This window comes from Podarcis bocagei, assembly GCF_964188305.1.
Source record: "Podarcis bocagei genome assembly, chromosome: Z".
Taxonomy (NCBI): domain Eukaryota; kingdom Metazoa; phylum Chordata; class Lepidosauria; order Squamata; family Lacertidae; genus Podarcis; species Podarcis bocagei.
Window position 1 is genome coordinate 9,449,107 of NC_138140.1, and position 22,752 is coordinate 9,471,858.

The window sequence follows — 22,752 nt, forward strand, 5'->3', positions numbered from 1 at the left end:
TAGATAAGCAAGCTGAATCCTAACAAGATGGAAATCCTGCAAGTGGGTGGTTGTTAGGCCTGAGAATTTAGATGTTTGCTTACTCTGGACAGGGTCACCCTCCCCCTCAAAGGAGCAGTTGCATAGCCTGTGGGTGCTCCTGGAGTCATCTCTGTCCCTGAAGACCCAGATGGCAGTAGTGACTAGGGGGCGCCATTTTCCAGCCTTAGCTGGTATGCTAAATATGGATAATTCCTGGACTGGGACAGCCTTGCTGCTGTGATTCATGCACCGGTAACCTCAAGGCTGGACTACTGCAATGCACTCCCTGTGTGACTGCCTTTAAGGGTGGTCCAGGGGCTCCACCAGTCAAGCCAGAGCACTGAGTCCTACTGTCCTCATGTTACACCACTCCCAAAAGCAGGTGCACTGGTTGCCAGTATACTACCAAGCCAGAATTAAGGTTTTGGTTTTCACCTTTAAAGCCCCAAGTAGCTTGGGACGCGGGTGGCGCTGTGGGCTAAAGCCTCAGCGCCTAGGGCTTGCCGATCAAAAGGTCGGCGGTTCGAATCCCCGCGGCGGGGTGCGCTCCCGCTGCTCGGTCCCAGCGCCTGCCAACCTAGCAGTTCGAAAGCACCCCCGGGTGCAAGTAGATAAATAGGTACCGCTTACCAGCGGGAAGGTAAACGGCGTTCCGTGTGCTGCGCTGGCTCGCCAGATGCAGCTTTGTCACGCTGGCCACGTGACCCGGAAGTGTCTCCAGACAGCGCTGGCCCCCGGCCAATAGATGTGAGATGGGCGCACAAACCCCAGAGTCTGTCAAGACTGGCCCGTTCGGGCAGGGGTACCTTTACCTTTACCTTTTAGCTTGGGACCACTTAGCCAGGAGGAGCATCTTTCTTCATGTCAACTTGCCCAGCAATAAAATTGTTGGGTGAGGCCCTGCTAATCATGCTGTAATATACAGTGAGGTTCAATTAGTTTCAATTAGTTTAAGGGAGGCACCTTTTCTTTGGAACAACTGAACTGAACCAAGTACCCACATTAATGACTTCAATGTGGTTTAATGTGACTACAGTTTTATTCTGGATCCTTTCACTGTAATTTGTTTTTCTAAAGCATCTTGTTTTGGATGAAAGATAGCAAAAAAAGTTGCAATAAAACAAAGTAAAATAAAATAAAAACAACATGGACAGGAAAGACATTTCAAATGCACAAGAAGTCAATGGGTAGTTCCCTGTGATATAAATCTCTAAGCGTCACCAGTATTATTTTCAGAGGTTTTGTTTATTCCAAGGCAGGGGTGGGGAGCTTTAGGCCCATAGGCCAAATGTGGCCCTCCAAGCCTCTCTATCTGGCCCTCAGGACTCTCCCAGGCTACACTCATGCCTCAGGCCACATGCTTCACTGGCCCTACTTTGCACCTTTCTTGAGTGTTTTTGCCTGGATGTGAGATGTTTCTTCAGCATCTGATAATGCAGAGGTGGGAAAACCTTTTTGACTTGATGAGGCAGATTCTTATCAGGAGTACAACAACATATCATTGACAGGTTGGTCAAAATCCCTCCCATGGATTTGCAACTCTCTTCGCAATCCCCCTTTAATCCCCTGCTCTTAGAGGTTTAAAAGGGGAGAGCAGGGAGACTGGCAAAGTGTTAAATCCTTTTGCAAAAGTGCACTTTGAAGCAGCCCACCTTTCTCCAGAAGCTGAAGAAGGAGTCCTGGGGCTGCTTTAAAGAACTTTGCAACAGCACTATTTGAAGCAACTCACACTTCCCCTTTAAGCAGGCAACTGGGTGGCAGTAGAAGCAGCAGCAGCAGTAGGGTGGGTGTGGGAGAATCCTCTCCCCCACCTTTCCCTGTTGCCACCACCCACCCACCCACTTGTCCACTTAAAGGAACCATGTGAGCTGCTTCAAACAGTGCTTCTGCAAGGATTTTAATCCCTGACATCAGTTGATATTGACAAACTGGAATGTGTGTAGAGGGTTACCACGATGATCAAGGGTCTGGAAACCAAGCCTTATGAGGAACGGTGGAAGGAGCTGGGTATGGTTAGCCTGGAAAAGAGGAGACTGAGAGGAGATAGGGCAGCCATCTTCCAATATCTCAGGGGCTGTCATATGGAAGATGGAGCAAGCTTGTTTTTTCCTGCTCCGGAGGGTAGGACTCAAACCAATGGTTTCAAGTCACAAGAAAAACACAAGGCTGGAGCAGAATTTTGAGGGGCCCTCCTTGAACATTTGGGGGAGTTCACCTCCTCAGATGGTGCCTCTGTGTGTAGAAACTAGCCTCCTGTCTGAAGGTAACATTCACATTTGTTGCTCTGTCTGCTTTTGCTTCCGCCCCCACCTACGACTAGCATGTGCCAAGAAGGAAATGCAACTCTCAGGCTGAAAAAAGAAAACCTGCCCTTCATTGTTCTAGGGCCTATATGGTTTGTCCACAAGATGCTACAGGGGGGCCTGTTTGTGGAAGGGGGCAGGTGTGGACTCTTTCTGGACCAGAACAAATAAGAAGTGAGTGGCAACCAGGGGACACAAAGAAGAAATAAAATGGGCATGACATTTCCAAAATAATAAGAAAAAGAAACCCTTACGCTGCTATGGAAATGTTAGCTGCTGACAGGGGACTAACATCAGCTACTTCCTTGGCCTTCTGTAGGGCAAGTTTCTGATTGGTGGCCTCTTCCATCTCCTCTTCGTCCTGTTTGGAAGACAATGGCACAGGGAGGAATGCATTATTCTTGATAGGACATGTTTCTGAGTGGGTGTGTCTAGGACTATCCCATCTCCCTCCCCAACCTATACATGGAATTAAGTGACATATCTCACAATCCTGTTGCAGAAATCAATGTAAATATATGCACCCATAAATTCACCTCCTGTCTTTTGAGATGACTACAGATTCAATGAAACCAAAGTTAATGGAAAAGAGGAATCTAACTAAAAATAATGATGATAAAATACATCTGAGGAAGGACTGTCATTCAGTGGTAGATCATCTCCTATGTATGCAAAAGCCTGCAGATTCAATCCCCAGCATCTCCTGGTAGGGCTGGGGGCAGGGAGCAGGGAGGGAGGGACTCCCACCTAAGAGTCTGCTCTCAGTCAATGAAGAGAATACTGAACTAATTGGACCAATTGTCTGACTCGGTATAAGGGAGCTTTCTGTGTCCTTTTGGGGAAGGGCCATGGCTCTGTGCTGCTTTGAATGCAAAAGGTCCACAGTTCAATTCCTAGCATCTCCAGGTAGGTTTGGGGAGCCCTTTTGCCTGGAACACAGTTGAGCTGCTGCCAGTCTGTGTTGGTAATCTTGTGCTAGATGAACCAGTGGTCTGACTCAGTACAAGGCAGCTTCCTGTGTCCTTTTGGGGATGGGTTGTAACACAGTGGTAGTGCATCTGCTTTGCATGTAAAAAGTCCTAGGTTCAGTCCTTGGCATCTTCTGGTAGGGCAGGGAAAGACTCCTACTTGAAATCCTGGAGAGCCACTGCCAGTCAGTGCAGATAGTATTGACCTAGAGCTGTGGATTCAAGTCTCCACCCCCATCATTCTGCCCGGACACTGAGGTCTAGCGCCGAGGGCCTTCTGGCGGTTCCCTCACTGCGAGAAGTGAGGTTATGAGGAACCAGGCAGAGGGCCTTCTCGGTAGTGGTGCCCGCCCTGTGGAACGCCCTCCCACCAGATGTCAAAGAGAACAACAACTACCAGACTCTTAGAAGACATCTGAAGGCAGCCCTGTTTAGGGAAGCCTTTAATGTTTGATGGACCACTGTATTTTAATACTTTGTTGGAAGCTGCCCAGAGTGGCTGGGGTATAAATAATAAATTTATTATTATTATTATTATTATTATTATTATTATTATTATTATTATTATTATTAAATTTCTGGCTAAGCATCAGGAAGAACTTTCTGACAGTAAGAGCTGTTTGACAGAAGAACAATTTCCCTCTGGAGGTTGGAAACTCTTCTTCCTTGGAGGTTTTTAAGCCGTGTTTGGATGGCCATCTGTCATAGGTGCTTTAGCTGAGATTCCTGCATTGCACAGGGTTTGGACTAGATGACCCTTGGGGTGCCTTCCAACTATGATTCTATGACTCAGTATGAGGCAGCTTTCTTCAGTGATGTGCTGATATATTTGGCATTGTCAATCGCATCAACACTAAGTTCAGCTCTTCCCTTTTCAGAGAGGAAAACATCACTCAGAGCAGTGGAAGGGCTGCTTTGCCATTAGGCTTTCAAATGCTGCCGTTCCCTTTCACGAATGGGCTAGTGGGCACATAACGAGCTGATCCCTTGATGTGGTTGGTAAGGAAGTAATTCAAGCCAGACTAAGTGAAAGATAGACCATTTAATTATTGCACACAGTCAATTATTTCACAACTTTCAGTACATACCATATTCTTCCGTGTATAAGAAGATGTTTTTTTGCTAACTTTTCTTTTCGTCAGCCATTGGGGGTTGTCTTACACATGGATGGTGAATGCTCAGGGGCAAAAAACAAAACACTACTTACCTTCCCATGGCTGCCTTGAAGAAGGTGCCAGAAGTGCCAGAGCCAATGTACCTCCTGGGTGCCCGGCTTGGGCTATCTCTCCAAAAAAACTCAACAACTTTGGGTGCACACACACATCCTGCCAACCCCAGGATGTCGACCAGGGGTCGTCTTATATGTAGGGTCGTCTTATACACGGAAAAATACAGTATATCAGTGACTTGCTTGGCAATGGGTTGGTACAGATATTCAAAATGGACTGTCATAAAGTAGCCTTGATGTCCAGGGGAAGGGCTATAGTTCACTGGTAAAGCATCCACTGCATTCAGCAGGTCCTGTGTTCAATCCCTGGCAACTCCAGGTAGGGTTGAGAATATCCCTTGTCTGAAACCCTGGATAGTTGTTACCGGTCAGTGTCAACAATACGGAGCTGAATGGACTCATTACTGGACTCCAACTCCCATCAGACCCAGCCAGCATGGCCACGGATGATGGGAGCTATAGTTTGGCAACACCTGGAGGGTAGGGATGGGGGATTTGAATTTAATGCGCTTTTGCCTAATAAGCAAACTGAAATGTAGCCATCTTTCAAGAGGCACACTTCTCTGAATGTTATGATGCAGTTCTCCACATACTCAGAATTTTTATAAAAGATACATGAAAGCATGCATGAAAAAGTATATATCAATACAAATAATAACATGCATTGTATTCCTTTCGGGGAAGTTGCGTGCAATGTTGTGCATATTAAGGGAAACATGCATTAAAATGCTGATGAATTTTTATGAGGACTTCTCTCTCTCTCTCTCTCTCTCTCTCTCTCTCTCTCTCTCTCTCTCTCTCTCTCTCTTTAACTCAACCTGATGAGGATATGGGGCAAACCATCCTTAAGGCTGCAAAAATTAAGAAACTGACAGAAAATGAAATTGACAGATCTCTTCATTCCTACTGGGAGACCAGAGGGTTGTCAATGCGTGAATGGAAGACATGAATGGAAGATGATGGGGGGGCAGTTAACAAAGAGTTTTGCAGAGGCCAGGTTACATTGCCCTTTTGGCTTTAAAAGAAGATTGGGCAAATTCATGGAGAAGAGGGCTGTTGGTGGCTATTAGCCATGATGGCTATGCACTGTCAGAAGCAGCAACACTTTTGAATACCAGGTGCTGGAACCTGTGAGAGAGGAGAATGCTGTTGTGTTCAGGTTCTACTTGCAGGTTTCGCACAAGCGAAATCTGGTTGACCACTGCAAGAAACGGATGCTGGACTAGATGGGCCATTGGCCTGATCCAGCAGGCTCTTCTGACATTCTTAATTTGCATGTGTTACATGTAATCATATTTACTCAGCTATAAAGCCCCTTGCATTCTCCTAAGTACACCACATAATTGAAGCTCTTTGATGCATCTTCCCTCTCCACCTCTTCACTCTTTTGAAAAGCCCTAGTGATTTCCAGATCCATGGTCTGATTTAAACTGAGAGCATTTCAAAGGAAGCTGTGCAATTTATCAGTGCTTTTGATGCCATCAATATTTAATTGCCCTCCACCATAACACTAACACAAGGCAGCTTTCTGGGCAAGCCACTGGATTCAGAACAATTCAAAGGGGAAATTTGAAAAGGAAGTGGTCTGAACTCCTTTTTTTTCAATGTCTTAAGGAGCCTCTCTTTGCCCCAAGCCAAAGTGTTCCTACAAATCTTTTGGAGCTCCTTGAACAGACAATAACAAATCCCCAAGAGGAATAAAATCTCATCAGTTTTTATAAAAAGCAGGAAAGGGAGATTAATTTCAGACAATAAAAAATCTTTATATACAAGAAGGTTCGCTAAGAGGGGCAGAAGGACACAGCAGAGGCTCATAGTTCAAGATTCTGCCTGTGGGTGGCTATTGGCCTCTCTGCATAGCAGTATAGGTAGCTGTCATTCTGAGTCAGGCCAGTGGGTCAATCTTGCTCAGTGTTGTCTACACTGACTGGCAGCGGCCAGAATTTCAGTCAGGGGACATAACCAGCCCTACTTGAAGATGCTTGGGGTTGATCTTGGATGCTCAGCAGCTGACCCATGGTCCTATCATCTAAAATATAAAGTAAGAACCCAGTTCTCATGGTTATGAACAAAGAGCAAATTCAAGGAACAAGCTGACATATACAGAGTCAGGCCATCGGTCAATCTAGCTCGTTTTGTCTACTATGCTAACTGGTAACAGCTTTCCACGGTTTTGGACAGTAGGATCTCTCCCAGCCCTACCTGGAGATGATGATGCTTTGTTTGTTTGTTTGTTGGTTGGTTTACCCCTCCCATCTGGCTCGGTTTTCCCAGCCACAACAGAATATTAAAAACATGATAAAACATCAAACATTATGCTGGGCATCAGTGACGTAACATGTGGGGGTGGCACAGAGATGGTTGCCCCGGGTACAAAATTGTTAAGGGGTGCAAAAATTCAGCACTCAGTACTGCCTTACTATAGATGCATGCTTCTGTAACTGGTCTCCACTGAAAATGGCTTCTCCGTGCAAACCAAGAAGTGACTTCTTATGAGGAAACTGGTAAAATGTGAGTTGAATGTGGTAATTATTAGGTGGATTTGTAGCTGGTTGACTGACTGAACCCAAAGAGTACTCATTAATGGTTCCTCATCATCCTGGAAAAAAGTGACAAGTGAGGTGGCACAGGGTTCTGTCCTGGGCCCATTGTTGTTCAACGTCTTTGTAAATGACTTGGATGAAGGAATTGAGGGAATGCTCATCAAATCTGCAGATGACACCAAACCGGAAGGGGTAGCTAATGCCACAGAAGACAGAATTGGAATTCAAAATGACCTTAACAGATTGGAGAACTGGGTTGCAAGCTAACAAGATGAATTTCAACAGGGACAAATGTAAGGTTCTGCACTTAGGCAGGAAGAACCAGATGCAGAAATATAGAATGGGGGACACCTGGCTTACTAGCAGTACATGCTTCTTTCTATAATGGGAAAGCTCTACACTTGATTCCTCTCTATTAAACTGACTTTTTAAAAAATGATAATAATATAATATCTGAAGCCCAGGCCAGCTTTCTTGAGAACCTTTCAACATCAGATCACTGTGTCGTGCTGCCCCACTTAGCAGAGAAATACACCAGCCCTCTGCAGGGAGAACTAATTGTGGCCTTTATGGACTTTAAATCTCCTTCCGAATCTATTCCCAGATCGAAACCATGGACCAAATAACAGCCATTACTGCAGGATAAATGACTCTTCTTCCTTATTAAAGTTCTGTACAGTGATGGCAAATTGCAGGTTAGATGTGGATTACAGGACCCACTTTCAGACTGTATTGAGATGGCTAGAGGAGTGAGACAGGGCTTTATTTTGGCCCCCACATTGTTTAGCCTTTCCCTAAATGGTTTAGAGGAAAGTCTAATGGACCCAGATGGTCATCACTGGAAAGACCCCTCTTTTGCTATATGCAGACAATGCGGCCATCGTCTCTCGTTCCAGACCTGGTTTGAAATACAAACTAAGGAAGTTCTCAGATTATTGTTCTGTAAATCGGTTACCTATCAGCTATGAGAAATCCAAAATTTTGGTCTTTGAGGAAAAATATTTCCCTTGTAAATGGGTATTAGATGGCTGTCTTCTAGAGGAGACTAAAGGCTTCCAGTACCTAGGGCTGTTGTTTCACCACACAAAGTCCTGGAGTTGCCACTGGCAGACTATCTGTCAGAAGGTGGAGATGAACAAACTTGCTATACTCCATTTCATTTTCACAAAGGGAGGTCACTATCTTCCATCAGCCATAAGGGTCTTTAATGCGAAATCTGTTTCCCAGTTCCTTTATGCTTCAAAAGTCTGGTACAATGGTCTATTTTCTAAGTTAGATGGGTTCCAAGCTAAGTTCCTTCGGTCCCTGCTTCAGGTCCCAGAGTGTCCCTAAATCAATTTTGTTGTTGGAAACAGGTGAATGCCCACTCTCCACCAAAGTGTGGTGGGTTGCCTTGAAATACTGGCTAAAGATCTCAGTATTCCCCTGGGGAAGGGATTACTTTTACATCTATCTGATGAGGAGTCTATCAGCTCATGGTCGAAAACTATGGCCCGAAAAGCCTCCTTGACTGGTCTTTCACCATCCTTTTTACACCATCTGGGCTAGAATATTGCCCTTAAATCCCTGAAGCAGATGTTATGGGACATTTCACACAGCAATCTTCACTCTAGATCCTATGTAACCTGTGGATGGTTTGCATCTGGAATCCACTATTGTCATGATTTTCAGTTACCACCATAGTTCATGAATCTGTCTGTACTTAAGTACTGCTGATTATTCACTAAAGCGAGACTAAATGTATTTCCATCAGAAGTACTAAATGGCAGGCTGTCTGGTATACCCTATCAGAATAGGCTCTTCTTATGCTCTCAAGGTGTCAACTATATGAAGCATATCCTGTTACACTGTGAGCAGTTCAAACAAGCCAGGGAACAAATGATTAAACCCCTAAACTTAACTGGAAAATCTGAAACCTTCCACCTTAAGTACCTCCTTGGAAATATGTCAAATGATACTACCCTGGCTGTGGCTAGGTTCCTCTCTGAAGTATTAAGAAGCAGAAACCTACATGCTCTGGATAAAACATAGTGACTGCCTTGGAACCCTTTCCCTGTCTTTCTGTTTTATTTTGATTTGAAAATGTTTTTTGTGGGTCTTCAGACTCAAATAAAGTGTGTGTGTGTGTGTGTGTGTGTGTGTGTGTGTGTGTGTACTAGCAGTACATGAGAATATGATTTAGGTGTCTTGGTGGACCACAAGCTTAACATGAGTCAACAATGTGATGCAGCAGCAGCAGAAAAAAGCTAACATTATTCTAGGCATTCCCACCACCCTTCTGAGTAATACCCCTCCCCACCTTCTCACTATATAGAAGGATCTGGCAACTTCTGTTTCAGTGTATCTGAAGAAGTGTGCATGCACACGAAAGCTCATACCAAGAACTAACTTAGTTGGTCTTTAAGGTGCTACTGGAAGGGATTTTTTTATTATTCTAGGCTGCATCAACAGAAGTATAGTGTCCAGATCAAGAGAAGTAATAGTACCACTTTGTTCTACCTTGGTCAGATGACACTGTGTGGAATACTGTGTCCAGGTCTGGGCACCACAGTTTAAGAAGGATGTTGACAAGGTGGAACGTGTGCAGAGGAGGGAAACCAGGATGATCAAGGCTCTGGAAACTAAGCTTTATGAGGAGCGCTTGAAGGAGCAGAGTATGTTTAGCATGAAAAAGGGGAGACTGGGGGGAGATATGATAGCCATCTTCAGATAATAAGGGCTGTTACATGGAAGAGGGAACAAGTTTTCTCCTGCTCTGGAGGGCAGGACTTGAACCAATGGCTTCAAGCTACAAGAAAGGAGATTCTGACTAAACATACAGGAAAACTTTCTGACAGTAAGAGCTGTTCAACAGTGGAACAGACTCCCACGAGAGGTGGTGGACTCTCCTTCCTTGGAGGTTTTTAAACAGAGGTTGGATGGCCACCTGTCAAGGATGCTTTAGCTGAGATTCCTGCACTGCAGGGGGTTGGACTAGATGACCCTCAGGGTCCCTTCCAACTCTAAGATTCTATGATTCTATGACAGATGCTGTTAGGCAGTTGAATTAGGGTTGCCATATGTCCAGAATATCCTGGAAATAGCCGGAATACGTCACTTGGGAGCAGTGTCCGGGCAGAAATTGCTGAAATGTCAGGGGAATCCAGATGTATGGCACGCTATGTTGGAAGTCTAGATTTTACCTTAAAAATAGCTGGAAAACTTTTTTTTAAATGAGAAAAGACACTCAACAACATTTGCGTCCAGACTTTCGCTTTTTAAATATGGCAACCCTAATTTGAATGTTCATGCATACTCCATCTGTTTTCCTCTTGCCTGTCCAACCCCTCCACATGGCCCCAGGTGCTGGCAACCCATGCAATGCCACTTCTGGGGTTTGATAATTGGGCCTTCTGCATGCAAAGCACATGCTCTAACCCTCAACTAAAGCCCTTCCCCTACAGTAGGGAGAGATTAATGCTTTTCAGATTGCAAGCAATGTGCACACAGGTGTTGTCCCCTCATACCCCAGCCCTGGCTCTCCTTTCATATGCAGAGTAAGAGCCTCCTCTTTGTGGAAGCCTCTGGGGTATGCTGAAATCTATGAAGAGTGGATTTGACTTGAGAGAGACCGTGCCACTTTCAAGCTGCCCCATACCTGTGCAGATCAGCACCATGACCCCTCTTTGGCATGTATGCCTCTGTCCCCCCCCCAAACTCATTGCACCCATTGTCAATACTCTCACCCCCTTTCCCCAAGTACTTGGCTGCAAGTATATTGTCAGCAGCTCTGCAAATTCAGTTCAGAAAAGTGCAACCCAAACTTCCAGTGGGCTGGAAACCCTTTACTCATACCCCTGGCAACCTTTGAGGCTTCTTAGTTTAGAGGTAAGGTGAGCAAGGCATTATAGCAGGCTTCCTCAACCTCGGCCCTCCAGATGTTTTTGGCCTACAATTCCCATGATCCCTAGCTAGCAGGACCAGTGGTCAGGGATGATGGGAATTGTAGTCTCAAAACATCTGAAGGGCCGAGGTTGAGGAAGCCTGCATTATAGAGGTGTAAACAGTGATGCATGGCATGGAGAAACAGATAGAGAAAAGTTTTTCTCCCTTTCTTCAAACATTAGGACATCCAGTGAAGCTGAATGTTGAAAGATTCAGGATAGAAAAGGGTCATACAGATGTGGAAAATATTGTGCTATTTTTTTCTGATTGCAATGCTAGCACATCTGTCCCATTTTCTAATGTTCCTTTCACACTGCAGTACTTTTGAGTTATGGAACTGTGGCTTTTTCACCACTATACCAGCAAGTTGCACTAAATTTCATTCATATGAAATTTCATTCAGTAGGTCTGGGCGATGTATTGATACATCGTCCAGGACCAGTATGAGCTGGCTTCACCTGGCAGTATATTGAGGGTGAAACTGATGCCGCCCCTGAGTCCTTCTGCTACCAGCACCACTTTCAACATTGGGCTGCTGGTAGCAGAGGGACTCAGGAGCAGTGACAGTTTCACCTGCAATGTATTGCCAGGTGAAGCGACCATCGCTCTGCCCCTCATACCGCAGAAGGAAAAGCAAGATGTAGCACCAGGCCAATACAGCTTGTTCCTCCCTCGGCTTCTTTAAACTGTTCCCACCCCAGCTGAGCAAGCCTCAATGCCTCACACATGGGGCATGGGGCTCGCTCAGCTGGTGATACATTGTGATGTTGAAAACCTGACATCGCCCAGCCCCACATATGAATGGGCATGGTGTGACACAACAAATAATTCCACTGTACAGCACCACTATTCCTCCAGCCCTTCCACACATGTGTGCTTCTGTTCTCACATGACCTACCCATTAAAAACAGCAGGAAAGAATGATACACCAGTATGCCACTCCAAATTTTGTCACTTTGCTCCTGCAATTTTCTGGGTTAACTGGAAATGAGCCCTAAACATGCACTAGATTCCTCTAGATTTCTGGAAGAGTCCGTCAAGCTCAAATATAACATGGAGAGAATCACTTAAGTAAAATGGAATAAACTGTCATGGGAATGCCGTGATGGCAATGCTCTGCTTCCACTGTTAGAGACAGAAATGCTTCTGAATTCCAGTTGTTGGATTCCACAGAGGTGGGGAAAGTGCTCTTGTACTTAAATCATGCTTGTGAGTTTTCCACATGCATCTGGTTAGCTGCCAATACTGCCAGCTTGGCCCCACAACTGTGGGTGCCTGGGGCCATGGTGACATGTGGCATGCATGGCCTTGGCACCAAAATTTGTGGGTGCCCAGCCCATTCATGGGGAATTTTGTGGGTGCTCGGGCACCCAGGGTCCCAGGGAGTTGGCACCTATGTTGGCCGCCGTAAGAGAAGAATGCTGTGCTAGATGGGCCATTGGACTTGACCCAGCAGCCTCTTCTTATGTTAACGAAAGTGAAAGGACATACTTCTTCACACAGGATGTAGACTAATGATGGAATTTCCTCCCATGAGGTGCTTTAGATGGCTTTAGAAGATTGGATGAATTCATGGAGGATAAAGCTATATCAATGACTACTAGCAATAATGTGTATGTTTTCCTTCCGCGGTTGGAGGTAGTATGCCACTGAAAACACATTTGTGGGAATCTCAAGCACTGTTGCCCTCAGCAGATCCTCCTTTCAGGATTCCCACAGGCATCTGATTGGCCACTGTGAGGGGAAGAAATGCTGGACTAGATGGGCCTTTGGTCTGATTTAGCAGCCTGTTCTTATATTTAAACCAGCAGAGGGTATACAGCAAGGATGTGGGACTTGTGACCAGCATGGCCAGTGGTCAGGGATGATGGGAATTCAGCAATGCTTGGAAGACCACAACTTCCCCATCTGTACAAGAAGATGAAAGAAGCTCTGTGGAGGCCAAAGCTCAATTGTATTTGGGGTAATAGGCAGCAATTTAAAAGAAAAAAGACAAACTACCAGCTTCTTCCACCAAAGGATCAGTGGTTCCAACAGCTGCTGAGAACCTTGGTGCATTCTTACACTCACCTTGGTCAACTCCTGTGCATTGGCAAGGTTGTCCACAGCAATGGCCAAGAAGACGTTCAGGAGCGTGTCTGGTTAAGCTGCTAAGGATCTTTTTAAAGAAAACCCTGATATCCCCACAAATCAGTATGAATGCTCAATAAACAGTCTGGCATTGTATAACTTCTCCACAATCAAATCAGGATGAATACTCAATTAACAGTCTGAGTTGTCTAACTTCCCTGCAAGCAAATCAGGATGAATGATCAATAAACAGGTCATCATAAGGTGACCTATGTGTGTGACATAATTCTGATAATGTGTGATCACTGAAAAACATTTTAAAAAGTGACAATTATTAAATGATTTTGAAGCCAGATCTGGTTATATGATCAACCTGAATAAATCAGAACAGTTGCGTTATATAACATAAAGAATATTGGAAAACATTATTTAAAGCATGTCCAATTACATGGTGGGACTTCAATCTGTTGTTTCAGAGCTTGGATAACTGATCAGTGCAAAACCTGGTTAATTATAATCATAATAAATGATAAAAGTATATTTAAATGGCCCTTGATAGATTGTTATAAGTAAAGGCCCCCTGGGTAGGAAGACTATCAATTGTAAATATGAAGATGATACATTGCATGGTCTTCCTTTGCTTTTACGTATAATTGGTTGTATTCAAGAAACATTTAATTCAGAGTGGACACACTGACATTAATGAACCTAAGTTACGTATGTTTCTTAATTTCAGTGGGCCTACTTTGGCACTGGATACCATCTAATATTATCAGTAGACTATGGAACAACAAGTGGCATAAAACTAGTGCCGGGTTTTTATTGGCTAGTATGATAGCCAGAAATGTAACCAAAACATCATATAATTCAGGGCTGGAGAATCTAGGTGTCAGATAGAGAGGCATATAGGGCTGATTTACCATCTAGGCCTGAGGTTCCTTTTCCCTAAAACAGATCATGATCAAATCCCTCGACTATTCCTAAATTCTGCACTGTGAATAGCCCTCTAAATGCTTTGTAGTCAGTATTTGAGCTGTGCATGAAATTTATCAAGTCAGAAAATTGCCGCCATTGCGCTCTTGCATATTTTCACCTCCAGCTACCTGCTCTGACTGTACTGCACGGATGTTTCCCCTTGCTTGATGCGGCCTAATTATTTCAAGTCAAGTCTGTTTTGAACAGATAGGCTGAAGTCCTCCGTCCCCCCCCCCCCATCTCTCTCAGCCAGCTAACTTTTTCATATCTTTTTAGATGCTTCTATTAACTTTTCATTTGGCAGCTAATAAGGCTGGGAAGCGATGAGAAAGACAGCAGTGTGTCTTGAGCATTAGCAACTGTATTCAAATTGAGGCAGGTAGCTGGAATTTAGGGCAAAAAGCAATTCAGCACAAAGGCGACTTCTACAAAAAGGCTGCAAAGAGAGAGTTGGTCAGAGTTTGATTTTTCTTTTTTAAAAGAAAAGGGGGGCAACAAGCACATTTAGGGCAACAAATGGTCCATCACGGGGAGTCTGTATATAGAGAGCCTTTGTCCCTGGATGCTGTTGGCCTACAATTCCCACCCTCTGTTGGCTGGGAATGGTTGGGGGTTGGAGTCTGACAGCATTTGGAAAACGAAGGTTGGGGAGAAGCTGATTTAAAAGCTAAATGCGAAGAGTACATCTTTGTGCAGATCCACTTGTGATCTGAGCACCACACTGGCAGCATCATCTATATAGATTTTCCAGTTCTGACTGTTAGAATTCATCTGCTCAGGAAAAGAAATGACAAGCCTGGATGAATGGGGGGGGGCTCTAATGACTGCTGCTGCCACTCAACTATGGAACTCACCTATCTTGCTTTTACCAGGTATATAAGGGCAGGGTTGCCAAAGGCAATGCCTTTGTAGGTGCCTCTATGTTGTACAAAGCACAACATTCAGTATGCACTTAGCACTGCACTTGGAGTCACACACAGTCACTCCGGACAGTGAAAGATTGCAAAAGAATGTTCTTGCCATTTTAAAGGAAGGGGTGGTTTCTGTATGGTCTGGCTCACACATAACACTAAGCCAGGTGAGGAAGCTCAGACCCCGGCCCAGGGAGCAAATGAGGCCCTCCATACCTCTCTATCTAGCCCTTGGGAATCTCCACAAGCCAGACACCACATCCATCATTGGTCCTGCTTTGCACCCTCCCTGAGATTACCCCCACCCAGGTGGGAATGTGCCCTTGAGCTCTGATAATGCCTTTTGCTTATCTGATGGATGCCCACTACTGACATATGCCAAAGGTTTCCCAGAAGAGAGTGTGGCTAAAAAAAGATTTCTCCCCTCTCTGCTAAGTCATGGTTTGTTTAGTCCAAGTGTGGTTTGTTGGAGTATCCAATCCCAGCCCAGCAGACTAACCAAGGTTCGCTTTTTGTCAACAAACCATAATGCGAAACGTGGCTTGCTGTTGCTTTACAAACTATTGCTATGGTTTGGCATTATGTCTGAACCAAACAGCCTTGCTCAACTATAGTCTTTTGGCTACTTCCTCACCCAAGAAGCCCCCCAAACCATAGAACAGGGGTCAGCAAACTTTTTCAGCAGGGGGCTGCTCTACTGTCCCTCAGACCTTGTGGGGGGCTGGGCTATTTTGGGGGGGGGGGGAAGGAATGAATTCCTATGCCCCACAAATAACCCAGAGATGCATTTTAAATAAAAGGACACATTCTACTCATGTAAAAACACCAGGCAGGCCCCACAAATAATTCAGAGATTCATTTTAAATAAAAGGACACATTCTACTCATATAAAAACACGCTGATTCCCAGACCGTCTGCGGGCCGGATTGAGAAGGCGATTGGTTGCCTATCCATGCCATAGAGGTACCAATCTGGAAAAATATATCTAGGCTTATTTGCTCATCTGTGAGATGAACAAACCAGCATTTAAAAAACAGCAACACATGACTTAGTGTTACGTGTGTTTGCAGGTTGAAAAAAATAATATACGTTTATTCCTTTTTTCAGGTGGGAGGAAGAATAACAACAGGAAGCCTGCACTGCATAAATGGGACTACCAAAGTTTAGGATTTCACCAGCTGGATGCTCCCCCAGCCCCCCAAACAAACACACTTCACAAATACTACTACATTTCATAATAAATCAATATTTCTACTAATGGGTTTCCACCAGCTGCCCATTAGCACGTGGCTGCTAAGGTTGAATATGCATTTTCTAGCAATGGAGCAGCATAAAATGCCATTAGCAAATCAGATTTTGGCAGGGCAAGGATACAGTTACCGAACAGTGTCAAGACAATGAAGTAGATGGATGAGAACATTCCTGAGTGGACACCCCCTTGAGATTCTATCCCCTGGTACATCACTGCATTCCAGTCTTCTCCAGTCAGAATCTGTAAAGTTAATTAGAGTAAAAAATAAGAAAGTGTGAGGGGAGGGTGGGAAAGATAATTAAAACCTTTTTCCAGATAGTTTGGCTTGTTTAGAGCAGTTCTGGGGAACCTCAGCCCTCTGGCTCCCTCTGGCAGGTCTTTGGGCCTGTCCCCAGGCCATACCTTTCACTGGTCTTACTCCACTCTTTCCTTAAGTGCACAGTTGTAACTATAGCCACATCCACACCAGACGTTTAAAGCACATGGCTTCCTGCAGAGAACCCTGGCAGCTGCAGTATGCTAAGGGTGCTGGGAACTGTTGCTCTGTGAGGGGCAAGCTACCATTTCCAAGATTCTTTGCTGGAAGTTGTAACTGCCAAAGTGGTATAAATATGTTTTAAATGCATGGTGTGGATGTGACCAATACCTCTAGTTTGCCTGGATGGGGAAGTGTGTGCACATAGGTCTGTGTGTCCATCTATTTCTGACTTTCGCATTGCTACAATGTGGCCTTCGGCCATTTCCATCCACTGCCTCTGACCCTGCCCACCCCTAGCATGTGGCCCCAAAAGGCTGCCCATGAGCGAATGCTGTCCTTGGGATGAAAATGATCTAAATGACTAAGGTCATTTCCCACCCCTGTGGTGATGCCTTCATTAAGAAGGCTCTCCCAGCGGACTTCAGGTTTCTGCGAATGGCGAAAATGAGTGCCAGTCTGATCGACTGACAGACTCAAGCCCCACAGAGACACAGGGGGGAGCTCCAAGGTGAGCTGCACCCCCTAAAAAGCCTGTGATTGAGCCTGCGGACATGGCAATATCTCAACTCCACGGGAGTGGAGCCTCAAACTCCTACCTGCAGCAGAGATCTTCCAAGAACTACATTTTGGCTGATGGAAATGTAAAGAAGATTAATTATTGAATCTAATTAGGCTGAATTTGGTGCTAGACGGAGGAGTAAAAAGGAAGTCTATCCCCATCTTCTGAGTAATTATCGCTGCATGGAAACAACTTGCAAGTGAGAATGGTATTAATTTTACTTGACTCTATTAGATATATGTCTGCCGATGGGAAAGGTGGATTAAAAGCGTCTGAAACCCATTCTTTACTACCTTTTATCGGATTTATAATGGAGAATTGTGGAGAGGAGCGTGCACGACTAAGGCCATAGGTGAATCTGAGCCCAGCAGAGAAAGCTTGAAACAAGACTAATGAAGTACTCTGTGGGGTGAGGATATGGAAGCATATATGGGCTTTACAAGGCACATTTTGGTTGGAGTGGTTTAAAGAAGACTGAGCTTGCTCCTAGTGTGTGTGTGTGTGTGTGTGTGTGTGTGTGTGTGTGTGTGTGTAAAGATAAATTGGTACTTTAAAGTTTGGAACTGGCTATAGAGGCTGAATATCAACAGTGCCAGATATTGGACAACATCTGAGAACCCCCTACGCCACCTTTCTAGAGCTGGAAGCCTGGTAAATCTCTCTCTGGTTGTGGGAAGGAAAGGCATTTGGACTCTACCAGAAAAGAGGAATTATAATGATCTTCAACTGTCTGTAACTCTTTATCTCACTTCAAGACATTTTTAGAGAACTGGATCAGTGAGAGTCTTTTACTCTCCTCTGGATTATTAAGTTGTGATTTTGTGTGGACTAACTGCTTTTGTTTTCTTTTTAAAGTAGATATCTGTTTAATCTGAATGTTAATTTGAAAGCTGGATTTTATTTCAAATTGTGTACATGTAACATGCAATCGGGCTGGAGGGAGTGGGAAAGTACAAAAGACCGTGTTCCATGGGAAAGTGTTACTTGGTGGCCTTGACAAAACTGACAAGGTACGGCTGGAAAATTGGTTGTCTTGAGAACAAGGGAAAGAGAAACTTGGCAAGGGCAGAGTGAATCGAGTAGAAGGAGTATTGGATATTTTCACTCTGTTCGGACCATTTTTGATTGTTTTAATAATAACTTATTGAACATGGCAATTAAAAAGCAACCAACCCCAAGTTCGGCTAGAAGGACTTCTGTACAGGACATGGGGGATAAGCCTTATGGTGAATGGGTGGAATTCTTCTATGAACTGAGAAATGAGTTGATTAAGGAGATAAAGGAAAATTTGGATAAGACAGCAGATAAACTTATAGCCCAAATGGACAAAAATACTGAAATGGTGACAGAACTAATTATTAAGATAGAACCAGCGACAAAGAAAACAGAAGTGGTGGAGGTCTTGATGCAAGGGCTGGGGGAAATTTTTAGAAAAATGGAAACTGTGATTGATATGAAGAAATACCAGGAGACACTCGGGCAGATATGGATGGCATGGGGGGTAGACAGGAAATATTTGGGAATGCCTTGGTGGCAGAAATGAGGCAGAAATTACAGCCTCTGAGACCAAGAGGAGACTGTGAGGAAGGTGAGCTGGATTTTAAATCTGACTTAACTGATAGTTGCCTTCCAGTGAAATTTCAATATGCCAAAGTTAGGGGGGGAAACGGGAAACACTCATTGTATATATGCAAAATAATGTAAATAAATTGATATATTGGCAGGGTCAGACTTCACACTTGCAATCTGCAATGAAGTATGTGTAAGGAAATGCAGAAGAATTTTGTTAATATAAGGAACCAGAAGAGGGAATGAAGGGAAGTCATGAAGTCTAAAGAACCTCAAAGATAAGGTTTTGAAATGTTTTTGTGAATAGGGATGGGGGGGATTTGTTTTTTGTAGTTAATTGTGGAAATTAATTGTGAAAAAACCAATAAAAATTATTTAAGGAAGAAGGAGGAGGAGGAGGAGGAGGAGGAGGAGGAGGAGGAGGAGGAGGAGAAGGCTCTCCCAGCTAATTCTGATGTCATCTTTTGGGAGCTGGCGAATATATTTTTAACCTGTAAAGACTTTGAAGAGATGGGCTCAATAAAAACATTATCCTGCTTTTTATTCTTCTATTGTTGTTGCTGCTGCTACTGTTGTGTTGTGCCTATTGAACTGCGTGTTTCCATGTTGCCTGTAGAGAAAGGAATGACCTCACCCTGTTCCCACCACCAGCATACAATTTCTTCCACCTGCAGCTGGAAGCAGTAAAGTCCAAGGAGTCAACCATCTTGTTTCCCTAAATATGTAGATCAGCACATAGCAAGAATTAGTTCATAGTCTTAATCTGGATTAAATTCTTGGGGGGGGGGGTTAATTGTCAGGCCTTATTTTGAACAATCGCTGGACTGTTTCATTTTATTGCACATTTGTTAACAGAATGTGTTTTTCATTAGCTGAGGTCTTGCAACAGCAAATGAATTATGTAAAGCACTTTGATGTTGTCAGAAGACTTGAGCCTGGTTTAGTCTGGAAAGGCAGCACACAGATAAGCAATGATGATGATGATGACACAGTGCTTTGTAAGGTTATGCACACATGTAAGAGGTGTTGTGAGTAGGTGAAAAGGGGCTAATATGGATTGATTTGGACTATTGTATCTTCTTTCCATTCCATCAGCATCAGAAGTACAGTTGGTGGCCCACCTAGTCCAGAATCCTGTTCTCACTGTGGCCAGCTAGATGTTCATTAAGGGAAGCCTGCAAGCAGGACCCGGGTGCAACAGCAAGTCTCCCCACTCAAAATTCCCAGCAACTGGTATTCAGAGGCCAGAGAGGGTAAGTCTGGGATTGGAGAGGAAGCACCTCTCCCTTGGTGGCCTCGATTTCTGTATGACTTTGACAGGAAGCCCTCCTCCCATGTGCAAAGGCTGCCCAACCCTTGAGCTTCCAGAGCTTAGAATGTCTCTCATTTCCTCTTACCTCGCTGAGTAAGGGTTTGCCTTTTTTCATTTGCTTCCTGCCTGATTAGCATTCCTGTCCCCAATTATAATGCTCTACAGAAACCAGAATGTCAAATGCAATGGGTCCCACATTCCACTCTTTTCATTATTTCCTATGAACTCAGATCCGTCTCTCAGGCTATTGTCCTTGTTAATTTAGGGAGCTGATTGTGAAGACAGAAAAGCAGGTCACATCATCTGCTAACCAAGACTGCACCACGGCAGACAAGGGCCACAGAGATAGATTCTGGTGACATGACAGAAAAGCCAAGGGCCATGGTTCTGTGTGCTGACAGAAATCACCACACTCTTGCCTGGTTACAGTTGATATCAGCTCAGTGGCGTAGTGTGGGGGGTGCAGGGGGGGGCGGCCGCACCGGGCGCAACATCTGGGGGTTAGGGTTAGGGGGCACAAATCCATGGGTTAGGGGGCGCAAATTACTTGCCTTGCCCCGGGTGCTGACAACCCACGCTACGCCACTGTATCAGCTGGAGGTTAGGGATGGGGAAAGAAAATTCAGGTCTCATATATTTGAGGAAAATGACACACCAAAAACGTGTTATATTAGGGGAAATTACTTGCAAAAAGGTAGTTTTGGGGGGAAATGCATACTGAAATGGCAATGACTTTTCTGGAGGATTTTGTTTTTTAAAAAGTAAACTGGTGTGGAAATATGGCAAACTGAGCTTAAGAATGGAAAAACAAGAAACTGAAATTGAACAAATTCATCCACACCTATTGGACATTTGTTTTCTGAGAGTTCTGTGTTTTGAATTCTCCACCCAACTAAGTAAGGATAATGGCAAGGACACCATCATTGCACATTCATTTATATATCCAGTTCCACTGCTTGACTACCCAGTGACTCCTGTAAGAAACCCCAAGTCAATAGGAATATGAGATTAAAACCCCAATTCAAATCTCTCCTCTGCCAGAAGCCTGTCTCGGGGGTGAGTTACTTCCAGTCCCAGCTAAGCCTGCCAGATACCTTGTTCAGCCCTTGAGGCCATTTCAGCCTAAGCACATACACCTGCCCTATTGTAACAGATGTCATATATGGTACGAGGTGTGGGGCAGGCATAAACCTGGCTCAGCTGATAAGAGGGGTTTAGGCCCTGCTGATCTGCTGCAAAGTCCTATGCAAAGCCGGCCACAAGATCACACTTCGAAAGAGGCTTTGTGAGGCTAGGTAAGTCACGAAAGGCCTCTTTCAAAGTGCTGCGCAAGATAGCATTTGTCATGATCCCCATGAGCTCAACTGGATCATGACTGGATTGGCACTTGCTGCCAAATAAGGAAGGTGAGGAGGAAGGTGAGAAGGATGCCCTTGGGGGTGGACAGCCTGTAGAGTACAGGGGAGGAGAGGCACTCCTGCTGGCTCCCTGCCCTGCACCTTCCATGCAGCAGATAGATTTCCTAGCAACAGGGGCTGGCATTGACAAACCAGTCTGTGACATCAGATGACTGACAGTTGCCTGGCTCTTCCCACCTCTCAGATTTGGCCAACGAGAGGTGGGGGACTTAACCATCTGGCCGCCTGGCCAGATCCAGTTCCTCACCTTTTGCTTATCTCTTGGCTTCAGTCTCTGTCCCAAACTAATTGCAATACGGATGCAATATTCTTGGCCTATTTGACAAGGCTGAGAGGCCTGGAGCTAAGGTTGAACGATGAGCTGAGGTTAAATAAGTTGGATATTTTTAGCCTAGAGGAGGAGAAGTGTGATTAAGAGACAGTCTCATAGCCATCTTCAAATATATTGAAGGGGTTGTTCCATAGACAATGGCAGACATGTGTTTTCAGTTGCTTGAGTCACTGTGTTCAGATTACAAGGGAATATGACTAAGTATTAGGAAAAACTTCCTGATGCCACAAGCTGTTTGACAGTGGGACAGACTGCCTCAGAAAGCAGTGGGCTTATCCTTGATTAGCAGCTTTCAAGCAGAGGCTGGATGGCCCCCTGTCAGACATGCAGAAGCAGCAGATTTCCTGCATCAGCAGTGGGGAGGACTATATGATCTCTGAGGACCCTTCAGCTCTTTTGCACCAAGTCAAGAGTGCCCTTACCTGAAACACAGTTAGAATAGCAGTGGGGAAAGTATCAAAGTTTGTGGTTGGTGTTTCGTCACTAAAATGAAACCTAGAAAGAGGCAGAAAATGAATATTAATGGCAGGGTAGAATGCTAATAATCTTTTAAGAGCTGCCTTGCTGGATCAGACCAAAGGTCCCTTTACTCCAGCATCCGGGCTCTTACAGTGGGCACCTATATGCCTTTGGGAAGCCTTCAAGGAGGGCATGAAGGCAAACGACAACCCCATGATTTGTGCCTCCCCCCAAGTGACTGGTATTCAGAGGTACAACTGGGACTTGCAATAAAATGTTGCAGCAGGGAGTGTGCCTGTTCAGGGTTCAAGCCAGACAGCCATGCCCTTTCTCCAGGATGCTCCATAACATTCTCCCTTCCACCAGTCTTCTGTCTGAGCATGCTCAGTCTTCAATAGTCTGTTTTTGGGGGTGGGGTGGGGGATCCTGCT

General features: G+C 44.7%; 2 protein-coding genes across 15 annotated transcripts in view; one reads left to right on the forward strand and one right to left on the reverse strand.

The window, feature by feature from the left end:
• Window positions 1-22,752, forward strand: part of SLC31A2 (solute carrier family 31 member 2) — a 537,879-nt gene that overhangs the window by 388,695 nt on the left and 126,432 nt on the right. The window lies entirely within an intron of this gene.
• Window positions 1-22,752, reverse strand: part of CACNA1B (calcium voltage-gated channel subunit alpha1 B) — a 345,062-nt gene that overhangs the window by 106,768 nt on the left and 215,542 nt on the right. For all 14 annotated transcript variants that reach the window (XM_081179581.1, XM_081179579.1, XM_081179591.1 and 11 more), the window contains 4 exons: window positions 22,285-22,357; window positions 16,318-16,435; window positions 13,058-13,125; window positions 2,579-2,685 (listed from right to left, as the gene is read on the reverse strand). In XM_081179581.1, the coding sequence (XP_081035707.1) occupies window positions 2,579-2,685; window positions 13,058-13,125; window positions 16,318-16,435; window positions 22,285-22,357 (366 nt within the window). The remainder of the gene's footprint in view (window positions 1-2,578; window positions 2,686-13,057; window positions 13,126-16,317; window positions 16,436-22,284; window positions 22,358-22,752) is intronic.